The 14,320-nt window shown below is 45.2% G+C and overlaps 1 protein-coding gene across 1 annotated transcript; it reads right to left on the bottom strand.

Annotated features, from left to right (window-relative positions):
- Positions 1-1,901: 1,901 nt before the first annotated feature.
- On the bottom strand, positions 1,902-10,867 carry KLF6 (KLF transcription factor 6). Its single transcript, XM_056484692.1, has 4 exons — positions 10,363-10,867; positions 7,002-7,575; positions 5,182-5,305; positions 1,902-4,820 (listed from the first exon to the last, which is right to left on the bottom strand). The coding sequence occupies exons 1-4, from the start codon at positions 10,462-10,464 to the stop codon at positions 4,769-4,771; spliced, it is 852 nt and encodes a 283-aa protein (XP_056340667.1). The 5' UTR covers positions 10,465-10,867; the 3' UTR covers positions 1,902-4,768.
- Positions 10,868-14,320: the final 3,453 nt, after the last annotated feature.

The following is a 14,320-nucleotide window of genomic DNA, read 5'->3' as shown; positions in this document are numbered from 1 at the left end:
ACAATGTGGACATCCAATTTAATGAAACAGCAATCATTTGTCTATTGTGAACTTCAAACTCATGCTGTATTTATAATACACAGTTGTTCAAATAAACTGGTAAACTGTGATACGCCCTACGTGCACTGACCTCTTGTATTCCTGGATTTTTCACACCCAAGAGGATAAAAAACCCCCAAAACAAACATCCAAATGGGTTGTTTTGGGATTTCAACTGTTTCATCTTGATGGTTGCACAAACATGCCATATCTAACCTCTGTGCTAACATGTTGGCTCACAGGCTCTGTCCTCCTTTTCACCCTCCTAACCTCAGCTGAAGCTGCTGGAACTTGCAGAGGCTGCTAATCCATGTCCATACCTCAGCAACCTGACTTCTTCACCCTCAAATTCACGTCTCTTGCCCTCTGCTCTGCATTTCAAAATCCAGAATTAAGCAAACCTGCAGTAGATGTGCATGTTGAAATGCACTATTGCTTTCTGCTTTGTAGTTTCCTTGTTGCCCAATAGCTCTGTCAGTAGTCTTTTTTTTTTTCCTGCACATACTGCTGTTTTATCAGTTCAATTTCTCTGAGAATTAAAAGAAAAATAGCAGGATCTCAATAACATCCTTAATAAAAGAGTTTTCAGGCTTTTTTTTTTTTTTTTTTTTTTTTTAAGGTAGAGTATGACACAGCTCAAGATGACACACACCAAATAAACAGGAAAAAAATTTGCCAATCCTTGTTCTATATTACACACCCATTGAACATTTTGGGTGGAGAATCTCCAAGGAGGTCAAGCTCAGTTCTTTCAAAATATTTCCATTTCTACATGAGGAGGCAAAATATCTCAATCCCTAAACCTCACTAGCCTTTCCTATTTCTGTTGAAACTTTAACTTTCCCAGAAGACACATATGTTCCATTGTATGAGATAGACTAGTGGTAAAATTTAATGTCCCCTCCCACTGCAGATCATGAATTTGCCTAAATTGCCATTTCTGCTGTGTCTAATGCAGGCATTATGTCCATTTACTAGCCCACTGCAGGGCTAACTGGGGAAGGTGGCTTTTCCACATTGCTTCTGCCTCAATCTATATTTATTGTTGCAGTTTTTTTTGCATCATTTTAGACCATTTATAAATCATCTAAATCCATATGTTACCAGGAACTGAATTCACATGTTCAAAGACAGTTTCTCAGCTATAACTTTGCCATTTTGCCAGTGTCTTTACTCAGTGTTAAAGGGACTTCTGACACCAGCATGAGTGAAGCAGGAGCCACAAAGCAACATTAAACAAGTTCTGCATGGGTCTGGAGCCAGGGTGCATGCCAGGCATGCTTTGAAGAGACATTGCTCTGAAAGAATGTGGTTCAGAGAGGCTGGTGTTCGACAGGTTGTGGGTCAGGTCAGCCCTAGAGCAGCCTCAGAAGTGTCTGGAGCAGGCAGATCTCCTGCAGTGCCTTCCAAGCTCTCCTTCCCACAGCTGCACCCCCAGGTTTTGGGTTGTTTCCCCACGCACTGCTCCAAGGTCCACGCTCTGCAGATGTCAGGACAGTGCCCCTCCAGCCAGCCATCCCCTCCTGGCTTTGTCCTTCCCTCTGAATGCCCACTGACCTCCTGTCCCGCTCGTCCCGTGTGCATTCACCCCTCCAGAACAAACGATTGGAAATGAAGGTGCAGTCTTGCAGTAACAATCACATTAACTATTTATTCCACTGAGGCAGACGATGAGTCAAGAGCAGCTTCTCAGATATGGAAGAACTTCTAGTTTCTGCTGCCAAAATTATTTTCCCAACAGGGCTTGTCTTCCACAAAGTGACCTGACCCAAAGGTGTGACTCAAGGCAAAGCAGCAACATAGTATTTGACATTGTTTGGTGTGTAGGACTTGGAGAGAAGAAAGATGAAAACAGACACGTGATGCTGATAAGAATTTCTTTTTTATGTTATTCCAATAAAAAATACATTCATACAGAAATATAACAATCTTGCAAAAAACAATTTCAAATAAAATCTTGTAAAACAAAATTTTTACAAAAATCTTACAAAGAGATTCTTTAGATAACAGGGTGCTTCAAAAACAAAAAAAGAAATTTCACTAATAGAAACTTTTTCTTCTTAAATTTCAAGCAAAAATGTTTTATTTTTTTTATTTTTCAGCTTGATTGAGGCTCAGTTATCACCTGAACAAAATGTACTTGCTTATTAAGAAAATTACAGGCATTTGACATATGGCACACAGCCCCACCCCATCTGATGGTATTTCACAATTGAGACAAGCCAGTGCAAGTTTGTTTTTTTTTTTTTTTTTTTTTTTTGTTTTTTTTGCTTTTGTTTTTTTTGGGGGTTGGTTGGTTTGTTTGTTTTTGCTTTTTTTTTTTTTTTTTGTTTGCTTTTTTTTCTGTTTTATTTTGTTGTTTATAAGAATTACGGTTAAGCCAAGGACAATGCAAACAAGGAGTTAAAAATACAACAAAACCCAATTGTAAATAGAAATCCATTTTCTAGAAATTTTTGTCTTTTTGGGGGAAGAAAAAAAAAAAAGTGCATTTTCAGGCAATTTAAACCAAAAATGAACTGACAATGATTTAAGCCTGTGTGTTCCATAGAACCAGATCACTTGCATATACTTTTTTTAAACCACTTATCTACATACATTTCCAGGAAGATATATCAAAATATTAGCAGAGTAAGCAAGACTGATAATTAATAGTAAAAGAAACAGGTCACATGTTTCATTGCATCGACTGTAGTGAGCTGGTTTAAAAAAAACAAAACAAAACAAAACTGGTTTTGGACAGACTATTCCTACTCTAGGAAAAAACAGTCTTTATTTTAGCTGAACTATGTAAAATTAGAGCTCAACCACCACAATGACTAGCTCACTCACAGGTCCTCCAGTAAGCTGGAAGGCCAAAACCCAAGTGTGCTTCTTCTGCACACAGCTAATATTCTTTCAGCATGCCAATATTCGGTTCATATCATTCTTAAATGGCCACAGATACGCTATTCCAGACAACCTAATAACTACAAAACACAGTCAGCAGTCTGAGAAGGACTGAATGCCAACAAAGCCTTTAGCATATCATTAAGCTAAAGGTAAAGCCTCTAAAAATGCTAGATTTTAATTAACTGTATCTTTCATTTCTTTGTCTCCTTAATGACCATATTGCGGGGGAGAAGGGGGAAGAGGGAATATTTTGATGGGCTGTGGCATTTTCTAGCTATGTGTTCTAATTCTTTTCCTTTTAAAAAAAATATTTATATATTATCTATATATATACACACATACACAGACTGTACACACAAATATACATACACAATTATTTTTCTGCCCACTTTTAAAAAAAAAAAGTAATATAGTTTCTTTCTGTATGACCAACAGATAGCTAGATATATAGATGTGAAACTTGTGCCTTTTAAGCAAATACATCTTTTAATACTTCTGTATCTTTAATATGTATGAAAACTTGACATATTAAGTACAGTTGGGGTGTGTATATACACAGTTGTTGTGCAAGGTCAATATAAAAAAAGTCTCAAGGTGGCAGAACTGGTCAGGTATTCAATTGGCATATGCATTATACTGTAACACAGTCAAATTGTCTAAGTTAAACAAATACTGTACTGACATGAATGACTTTTCTCTATATTTGTCTTTGTGAAGGAGGACCCTGGAAGTAACCTTTTTTTCCCCTCATATTATACATTTGATACAGTACAATGCCAGGTGAAAAGAGAGCCTTAATAAAGCATGCATCACCCATACCCCTGTATAAGACCCCCTGCAAGAGAAGGTCACTTGCATAAGGCACCATTATTAAGGTCAACAGTGCATTAACAGCTAGAAAACCAGAAGTTAGTCCTCAAGGCATAAATAAGAGAAAAATTAGCTGCATGAGAAAAATCAGTTTCTAACCAATAGTGGTTTTATCCACCCAACAAAAAAATTATTCATGTTCCATACATTATGTAACATTAGACCAATTGTATTTTAGCTGCTCTTAACTGGAATCAAAACTGCAGTCCTGATTAAAGAATGGAAAAGCATATAGTTCCCCAGAACCATGCAATAACCTTTGTATTATAATGAAAAGTTATAGTTGTGTTACATTTGTAAATACACAGCTTATACAATGGATTACAAATGAGCTCTGTAGCAAGTAAAACAAGCTACTTGACACATTGCACGTTTAATAGCTGCACCAGACACCTAAAGCTCCTCTCACACAGGAACAGGGAGGTTCCCCATTTCCATTCTGGCATCCTGACTCTTTTTATTCCCCCCTTTCCCCCTCTCAGGTTTTCCCTCTAAAAAGGTGCAGACACCCCTCCCCCCACCCCTAGGAAATGATTGGTGGTCGTCCCATCTCACAAGATATTCCTCACATACAAGACATTCAGACTATTTTTTTTCTCTTACAGTTATAAAACAACCACAAGAAAAAAAATGTGCCTCAGCATACAGTCATCAAGAGATCCTCATCGCATACAGTCGCCCAATCATTAACATTCTCAGTGCACATGCTCACGGCAAAGGCTTAGGAGCCACTCAGAAGGTTAGAGACCAGTGTATGAGTCCAGGAAACCCCAAACATCACGCACCGCGGTTGCTATGCCGTTCTTACATGACTTATTAGCCCTCAAAAGACCTTCAGGGAAGTGAGGTCCTGGAGGCAACTGGGTAGGGTGCAAAATGGCATGCTTTGGCTGGAACACGCATCCCTCCGCTCAAGGCTCTTGGACCTTGACGCCTCTTAGCCCGCAGGATTCACCTCTTGACCCGTTCAGAGGTGTCTCTTCATGTGAAGGGCCAGGTGGTCGGACCTGGAAAAACACCTGCAAGGCAAGAGCGAGCTGCGCGTTAGCCCAGGGCTGCCCAGGCGCGGGGCTCAGCGCCTCCCCCGCCTGCTGCCCCAGACACAGCCCGTGGAGGGCCAGCTGCAGTGCCCAGGGTGCCTGCGGCCACCCAGGAGCTCTGTGGGCTTCTCAGCACTCATCTGCAAGACCAGGCTACAAACCACTTCCCAATGGAAGGAAAATGGAAGGGTTTTCTAGCCTAAACAGGCAATAGTTCCTTAAAGCTACCAGACATGGCTGTGTTCCCAAATAATTCCTACACAAGTGAAAAGCAGCCCAGACTGGCTTTCCAACAAGCATTAAAAATAACTATTTAAAAGGGTGCATTTCAATCACATACCTGTCACAGTGACTACATTTAAAAGGCTTGGCACCAGTGTGCTTTCTGAAGTGTCTGGTTAATTCATCACTTCTTGCAAAACGCCACTCACACCCTTCCCATGAACATCTGTAAGGCTTTTCCCCTACAAAGAAAGCAGATTACATGTTAGTCATGACTTCATTCAAAGACAGGTGCTATCATCTTCTATGTAAACCTCAATTGCTCCTCCAAAGACAGACAATTTTATTTATCCTATCTGAATGCTTCAGAACACACAAGCAAGAAGGCTCACAAAATTCATCCACGTGATTCCTACTTATCTTGCTGCAACAGCACATCAAATAATCTCTTCTTATGAAAAAATAATAAAGAAAACAGGAAACAAAGGAATCCAGCCCTCTACCATTCCTGTTCATCCATAATGGCAGGCTTACTCCCAAACAGGTACCATTCACCTCATAAAGGTGATTAAAGACAACACAGCTAGGCTCCAAAATGCAATTAGGCTACTGTATTGCATCAAAGTCCTCTGTCACACTCATCTGCATAACATGCAACCTCCTTTCTGCTGAGCCACTTATTCTTGGAAAAGCCTCCACACCACTTTGAACACTGCTATTTCAGCATTCAAGAAATACCACTTCCATTCACAGGAATGTTCTCAACCAGACAGCACCAGAACACCAGTTCTGCAATACTTCTGAGCCTGGCAGCTATTTATGTCTGCTCAACAGCCACGGTTTCAGGGGAAATTGTTTTTTTTCCTCTTGAAATAATCCTGTTTTATCTGAGTTCTGCACAACAATGGGAGCATCCGAGCTTGCTCAGACTTCCCATAAAAGCCACAAAATGCTGAGCTCATGAGTCAAAATAGAATCCTTTCCTTGAATTCTCTTTCCCACATCTTGGAGGGGGGGAGGAAAAAAGCCAGCTATCCATATAGGTGTTTGGATTGGTACACCAAGAGCACCATGCCAGTTCCTCACATTAAGCCATGACTACTGAGCCAAGGCACAGCTCTACACATCTAACTGCTGTCATAAAGAGATGTCAAATAATAATGCTCAAACAAGCACATCAGCAGGCTACTTCAACCATAAAATATTTATAAAAGCCCTGAAGTGTCTATCTTTCTCACTTTCTTTCCCAATAACACACAGGATTGTTATTGCTAGTTCAGGTTTCATAACAATAAAATGCTGTTGCTCAGTAGTTTGGGGTCAAATTATACAGTAGATTGTACAATTTTTAAGTCCAATTGGGCAGAAGTGTAAGAAGGACAACAACACACTGTGGCTTTCCAAGATTTTTTGCTGATAACAATGGCACGCATAAGTGTTAAAAGAATTACAAATATAGCTATACTTAAATATAATCAAGGTCTTGGTATGTCTGATAAAATGGACCTGATGTGGACTGAAACATAAAAACAAGCTCTTACAGTATTTAGAGATCAGACTGATCTTTGGATATACATTCCTATATTTTGTGCAAAAAAGTCACAGCTCCCTTTTGCTTTGAAAGTAATCGTCAAGAAAGGCCTGGCCCTATTTTGGCTGGACCTTTGCTCCTGAAGACTGCATGCAGGTGCAGCTTCCCAAGCACTGCCTGCTTAGACGAGTGGCTCCTGCCTGCTATGGCAGCAGCCTAATCCACCAGCAGGTGCCTGGCTCATGGAGGCAATGAGGAAGTGATGCTGTCCGTGCTGGTAAGCCTCTGCTGCTATTACATCATCTCTCCAAACCTGGGCTACCACCCAGCGATTGAGCAAGGCTGTGACACCACCACACCAGCAAGGGGTATTCCCTCCAGCAGCTGCCAAGCACGGGGTTACTAACCTGTGTGAGTGCGCTGATGTGCTTTCAGGTGGGAACTTTTGGTGTAAACTTTCCTGCAGCCGTTAAAATGACACCTGTGGACGCGCCTCCTGCCGTCTGGCGAGGTGTCCCCGGCGGAGGCTGTACCTTTCTCTGCAGTCTTTCCAGCGGTACCGGTACGGATTTTCCCCGGAGAATGCAACTCACCCGGCGTACAACTCCATAGCTGGGAAGAGGGCTCCTTGCTCAGCTCAGGAGACGAAGGGGGAGTGGAAGTGACAGATGAACTCAAGTTTCCTGAACTGGCTAAAACATCACTTATAGGGTCAGAGGTAAACTTTGTCGTGGGCGAGAGCTCCTCAGAGCTGTCTGAAGATTCGCTGCTCACGTCAGAATTCAAACTGTTGGTCTCTAAGTTCTGACTAGCAAGATTGTCCTCTTTTGGGACACATGTGTTCTTCAGTTCAGATTCCTCCTTTTTCTCACGTGCCAGAATAATTTTGGTCCAGAGATCCTCTTGGCTATCAAATTTGATTTCAGATGCAGAAACATAACAGGGTTCACTCTGAAGATACCGCTCCAGCTCCAAACATGTCTAGGTGAAAGAGAAGGAAGAAGAAAACAGTAAAGTTACAGGCCTGCTTAAAAATAAACCGAATTATTTTACACTTCAAAAAGCATGCAGGAATGTAGTACGTTCGATTTGAGGTTTCTGGGTTCAAAACAAATTAAAGGCTCCTCAAGCCGTAACTAGGTGACTGCTACGATGAAAAGGAATCGGTTTTTGAGACCTGGGCAGGAGTTCAAACACACAGCTGAAGGTGCAAGTCAGCTTTGGTTTCCAAAATAGCATTCTAATGACTCAGTTAAATTATCATCACTCTCATCATAAAATCTGTGTTTTCAGCAGGCTGATGTTTAAAAGGACCATAGAGAACCACAACATAAAACTACACTTCACTGTTGCACCTTGACTAATTTCAAGTTGTTTTGTATCTCTCTCACACAAACACGAGGCTGAAAAGACCCAAGTGAATACAATGTGCTCTGACACGCAGTTAAAACCCAAAGCCTGTGTCAGAAAACAAAGCCACATTTCAGCATGGCTGCGGAGCTGCCGGCCTGTCTTCTGGGGACATCAATGGAGCAGCAGACATCCTCCCATTTCCTGTGCATGAGAACACAGCACACTCGACTTTCAAAGAATGTCATTTCCAAGCGCACTGGCATGCACACCACATCACTCAAACTGCTCCCATGCGTGTTCAGAGGAACATGGAGAACTTCAACAACAGAGAGGGAAGGAAAAAAGTTCCAGAATAGAAATGTTCTGTTCTATGGGATGTGAAATGGGAAATTACTCCGAGGTCCTGCTGGGAGTCCCACAATGAACAAGAACTTTATCTACTGGCCAAGAGTGCAACTGTATGAGTCATCTCTTTCTTTCACGCAATGCCAAAGGAGACTTCCTTTTAAAACCATGACCATCTGCCAAGAAAGTACTCTGCAAATGTACATGTAACAGTACATGGACAACTTCCCCCCCAGCCACATTCCCCTGGACTCCATGAAAGAAAACAAAACAAAAAACAAAACCACCCTAAATGGGTGAAACTGTGGGTTTCAATTTCATTTCACCCTTCTGACTTTCTAGCCATTTTTCAGAGAACAGAAAAAAAAAAGAACGTGAACTGTTATGGCAACAAGCTGATGTTTCAGGATTATTCTTTCCACCATAGGAAATTATCCATATGGAAGCTTTACACAGAAAACGGACACACCAAGTTTCCAACCCAAAGAGTACTTATTTTAGCAAGATCATCTTTTCCAAGCCCGGTAGCAAAACCCGGTCCCAAGTGCCACACATTCCCTTCACAGCCCCTTTCCATCTGCCCACGAGCAGAGCCGCCATGGGAGCAGCCTCCCTTCTCCCCCAGCACTGCTCCAGTAAACTGGGTCACATGCTCTGGTCGGGCTCGGAGTGGAGGCAAAAATCGGACAGAAAAATCAGAACCACAAACAACCCCCGAAACCAAACCCACTGTTGCACACGGTATTTATGTATTTGTCTATAATTAGGGAACTGGGTTGAAATGCTGTTAAAAACAAAAGGGTTTCTAGAGGGACAGCACAACAGTGCTTTGATTTTCAGTGAAAACAAGCAAAAAAAGCATTTATTAAGATCTTGTTAAACTTTCATATTCCCGGCTAATTTAAATTCCTCATTAGGTAGATTAGTAATGGGGAGCAGAGTGAAGCTCTCCGAGTTTAAATGCCTCTGAAGGCTACTGGGAACGAGGGCTGGCGCTTCGCCAAGAGCCCGAATGCCTGAAGGAAACTACTTAGCTCCATTTCAATCACGTACTATGGAGCTGCCGCTCTGAAAGGGGAGCGGGGGGAGGGAAATTAAAAAAAAAAAAAAAAAAAAAAAAAGTCATTGCATACAATTAGTAGGCATGTGAAGGTTGTAACACTTCGCATTTCAACCTTCTGGGAAAGGCTCCTTCGTCCTTGCGCAGAGGCAGCAGGTACCCGGCCCGCGGAGCAGCGCCCGGCGGAGCGCAGCGCTGCCCGAGCCCGCGGGCCGGCGGACCCTGCACCCCGCGGCTCAGCGAGCCCAGAAACGGGGGAAAACGGGCCGAAATATGTGTCCATTAAAGGGAAGGAGCCTCCGTTCTTCTCCCTTCCCGGCCACGGCAATTAGCACAAGGGGATCGCTGTCATATGACTGACAACTCACGGGCTCGACAAAGCTCCGTGCGCTGCGAACAGCCACGCTCTGTACATGTACACACACATGCACACACACAGACGTGTGCGCCGGCACTCCTGCAGGGCTTTTTCCCCGTCTTCGCCAGGAACAAAAACAATAATAGTATACATTTGCAGAAAAAATAATTAAACAAAACAAAAAAACAGAAAAAAAAATCATAAACGCACAACACAGGGCGCAAAGCAGCCCTTGGCCAAGGCAGGGAGCTCGGATGACAAGACCCAGCTGTGGAGTCTGGACCGGGTACAAGCGCAAAACTTTTGCCAGGACTCGGTGTGGAGCGAGCGGCGCTCGGCGCGGAGCGGGCGCTGACAGCCCCCGGCAGCGCCGGCGGTAAACAACGAGACACCGGGATGCAGCTCCTCGTCCGCCGCGGGACTGCTCCCCCGACAGCCGTCCGCTCGGAGCCGACACACCTGCTCCAAAACATCGCTACACATTTGTGCTGAATGCTCCCCAAACTCCTCGCTGACACTTGGGCTTGATTTTTTTTTTTTTTTTTTTGCCTTTTTTTTTTTTTCTTTTTCTTTCTTAAATCCGCTTATCCTTTAATACGGCTTTAAAAAAAAAATCCCCGACAACAACAACAACATCGACATCCTCGTTTACCTGTTGCCAATATTCCTCCAGGGACGGCAAGGCTGAGAAGTAACCCGTGTCGTGCACAATCTGGAGTTCCTGGAAGATGCTGCACATTGGGAGAACATCCATGTCTCAAGTTGCAACAACAAAGTCAGTGCTGGTTACCAAAAATACAGATGCCTCCTTTATGTGCAGGGGTTGCGGGGTGTGTGCGGGGGGGTGTTAACCTCTGCTCTCAGTTTCCAAGTCCCCCCCCCCCTTCCTCCAGAGATGAAAAAAAAAAATATATATAAAAAAAAAAATTGTATATATAGAGATATATATTAATTCCTTGAGGAGCTCGGGGAGGAAAAAAGACCCAAAGTTTCATGCAAAGTTTAATCGCACAGCAGGGCAGGACGTCTCCCGGGGCGGGCGCGCGGCTGTCCCCCCTCCCGCGGCCGGCGGACCTGGCGCAGGAGCGGCCCCAATATTTGCAAACACGGCGCGGACTCTGCGAGCGGAGCCCCCCGCAAAACTTCCCTATTCAAAGCTCTGCCCGGCCGCGCCGCCGCCCCGCCCCCGCGCCCGCCCCCGCCCCGCGTGATCCCGGCGCGCCGCCCGCCGCCGCCGCCCAATCCCCGCCGCGCGCCCCGCGACCCGCGTGCCCATGACGTCAGAGCCGCCCAATCGCCGCGCCGCAGACATCGCGGCTCCTCCTGGCGTGACCGAGCCCGGCCGTGACGGCTCCCGCCATTGGCCCGATTCGAAATTCGCCCCCTCCTGATTGGCCGGCCCGGCGGCAGGCTATTTTTAGCAGGGTATATAAAGCGGGGAAGCGGCGGCTGCTTTTTTCCGAAGGGGCGGTGTGCGCGCGCGGGGCTGCCGCGCGGGGGAGGGGAGCGCCGAGCTCGCGGCGCTGCCGGCGGCGGCCGCGGGGGGCGCTGCGGAGCCGGGGCCGAGCCGGGCCTGAGCGGGGCCGCGCCGTCGTGTCCCGGCTGAGCGGGGTACCGGTGATCCCCGGGCCTCAGCGGGGCTGTGCCGGCTGAGCGGGGTACCGGTGATCCCCGGGCCTCAGCGGGGCTGTGCCGGCTGAGCGGGGTAACTGTGATCCCCGGGCCTCAGCGGGGCCGCGCCGTCGTGTCCCGGCTGAGCGGGGTAACTGTGATCCCCGGGCCTCGCAAGGGCTGTGCCGGCTGAGCGGGGTAACTCTGATACCCGGGCCTGAGCGGGGCTGTGCCGGCTGAGCGGGGTGCCGGTGATCCCCGGGCCTGAGCGGGGCTGTGCCTGCTGAGCGGGGTGCCGGTGATCCCCGGGCCTGAGCGGGGCCGCGCCGTCGTGTCCCGACTGAGCGGGGTGCCGGTGATCCCCGGGCCTCGGCGGGGCTGTGCCGGCTGAGCGGAGTACCGGTGATCCCCGGGCCTCGGCGGGGCTGTGCCGGCTGAGCGGGGTGCCGGTGATCCCCGGGCCTCGGCGGGGCTGTGCCGGCTGAGCGGGGTAACTGTGACCCCCGCCCCGGGTCTCAGCAGGGCCAAGCCGTCGTGAACCGGCTGACCAGGGTAACAATGACCCCTCTAGGCCTGCACAGGGCTGTCCTGTCATGTCTCACCTGTCCGAAGTACCCGTGACCCCCAGGCCTGTGCTGGGGTGTTATGTCCCATTTGTCCGGGGTACCCGTGACCCCCCAGGCCTGTGCCAGGGTGTCCCCTCTGACCCCGGTTTAGGTACCTGTGACCCCACTCGGGTCTGTGCAGGGGTGTCCCCTCTGACCCCAGTTTAGGTACCTGTGACCCAACTCGGGTCTGTGCAGGGGTGTCCCCTCTGACCCCTCCACAGCCCCTTCCCTTTGAGGCTGTGAATCAACAGCCATAGGCTCTGCAGAACCCCTGGGTTGTGCTTTTCCGTGGGCAGGAGGGTTTGGATGCCTCCCTTTGTCCCCTGAGGGACAGCTGGGGAGGCCTCAATGACACCTTGGAGCAGGAGCTGGGTCCCAAAGCAGACCTGGATGATGGTCCTGGAGCTTTGCAGGGAGGGAGATCTTTGCATGGACAAACACCAAAGGCAGTGCTCCTGGCCAGGATCACCTGACACGGCTTCTCCCAATTCCACCTAAGCACAGATAGTTATTTGTGTTGATGGAGCGTCAGCTTTTTTAAGACTAGACTTGTCAATGATATTAATGTCTTACTATAATTTAAGAAACTGTGGTCATTAGCTTTCCAAAGGAGTGTCCAGTATGTGGAACAAACAGTCCTAATGTGTTTTCTTTGTTTTTTATTAAAGACTTCTATTTTTCTGCTGATGTTTCCATCGTAATATCAGCTTTATTCTTTCCATTTTTCTCTGTATCTGTTGCTGGTTGCCTACAAATGCTAACTGAAGTGTTTAATGTGCGTTTCTTCTGCCTGCTGTCTTCTGTGAGCTGGTGATTGCAGATGTGAAAATGTCAGTCTGACTTTCCATCCCTGGGCCCTTCATAAACTATTAATATGGTGATTCCTTAAACAAACAACTGGTGTTCATGGTTGGTTTTCCTGTGTCTATGGAAAAAAAAAAAAAAAAAAGTGTAAGGTCAATTAGAGCGTTATTTTGTGTTTAGAAAAACAAGGTGATGCTGAAAGCACGAAACATCTAAATCCAGATAATTATGCACACTGGGTTGAATCAGTAATTCTTTAGTTGGTTTCACATGGCCAAACATGTAAATATATATCCAAAATTGCCTTGCAGGCAGCAGATAGTGCAGGTAGCTTTGTGTGTCTACTTGTGGCCAAAACTAGATCCTTTTTCTGAAGAAAACTGCAGAAGGAAAAAAAAAATAAGGACCCTGTTAAGTAGATGAATTATACACCTTACTTGAGTCTACTTTTAGTTCTGTCGAGTAAAATATTTTTTGGCCTGAAATGCGGTGTGGGCTCCAGTCAAATATAACCTGGTAACATAACTCTGGGAATCATTAGTTTTTTTTAACTGACCAGCTCCCTGTTTAGACAAGATTTTATTTTCAAACATAATGACAGTAAATGCAAGTATCTGCTCTTTCTATTTTACAATTGCCCCCTTTTTAGCTGTGTGTCATGTCAGAGAAATCTGGGCTTGTCAGAGGCTGGGTGAGGTTTCTCTGCCCACGTGGAGTTTGAGGCATAAGGATCTTATTTTGTATGGGCAGTATTTCCCAGTGAAGGACAACTGGAAATAGCAGATGTAAATTGATGGAGATGCAAAGGTCCTTAAATGAAATGCCTCTTTACTTTAATAAGTACAGTTTTCTGCACTGCTATCAGTCTGTGGTTGGTTGAGTGGGATGAAGAATCCTGTTGTAGGAAAAAATGAGCCAAATCAAAGAAAACCATGGCACAGATGTGACTATTGTGCAGTAAAAACTGTTTAAGTCATATTCTGAATAAATGCTGGCTTTCATTAGGAAATTATCAATGGGCAAAAGAAAATTGACATATGTGCCACTGGATGGGTTAGTTCTAGATTGCAACTGTACTAAAAAAATTTTAATTTCAAGTATCAAAAAGCATCAATAGAACTAAAGGTAAAACCCAGATAAGAAAGAATGAATAAGAAAACAGACAAAGTGTTTTTATCCAGTATGTATTTAATCAGGAATTAAAATGAAATGGTGAGTCAAAAACATGCTGTGGTTTAGGAGACAGTTCTGTGGAACACAAGCTGAAGGGAAACTACTGGCACTAATAGCAGCCATGTGGAGCGAAGGGATGGTGTGTGAGTGGAAGGGAATTTATTGTAGTCTGTGGAGGATAATAAACATTAGGACAAATTTTAATAGGCCCCAAAATGAAAGAAAATGAAAGAATGAGCTAGTGAAGATACTTGAAGATATAATTTAGTCCCTAATGACTTTCTTCAAGCTATACAAAGCAGTTAAGTTTCAAATATCCATTTAATACTACTGGGATTTTTTCAATCATGAGCCAGGATAGAATTTACCTTGAAAACCTTAAAAGAAAACATGTCCTAACTTTAAAAAATCCAA

This window comes from Oenanthe melanoleuca, chromosome 2 (assembly GCF_029582105.1).
Source record: "Oenanthe melanoleuca isolate GR-GAL-2019-014 chromosome 2, OMel1.0, whole genome shotgun sequence".
In the NCBI taxonomy this organism is placed as follows: domain Eukaryota; kingdom Metazoa; phylum Chordata; class Aves; order Passeriformes; family Muscicapidae; genus Oenanthe; species Oenanthe melanoleuca.
The sequence above is the reverse complement of the archived record's forward strand: the minus strand, read 5'-3'. Positions and strand labels throughout refer to the sequence as shown.

Excerpts from the sequence above, each read along its gene's own strand:
- KLF6 (XM_056484692.1), bottom strand. The coding sequence starts at position 10,464 with ATGGATGTTCTCCCAATGTGCAGCATCTTCCAGGAACTCCAGATTGTG. Across the intron at positions 5,306-7,001 it reads ACATCAGCGCACTCACACAG|GGGAAAAGCCTTACAGATGT; the intron begins GTTAGTAACCCC and ends CTTTCTTTGTAG. Across the intron at positions 4,821-5,181 it reads AAATGTAGTCACTGTGACAG|GTGTTTTTCCAGGTCCGACC; the intron begins GTATGTGATTGA and ends CTTGCCTTGCAG.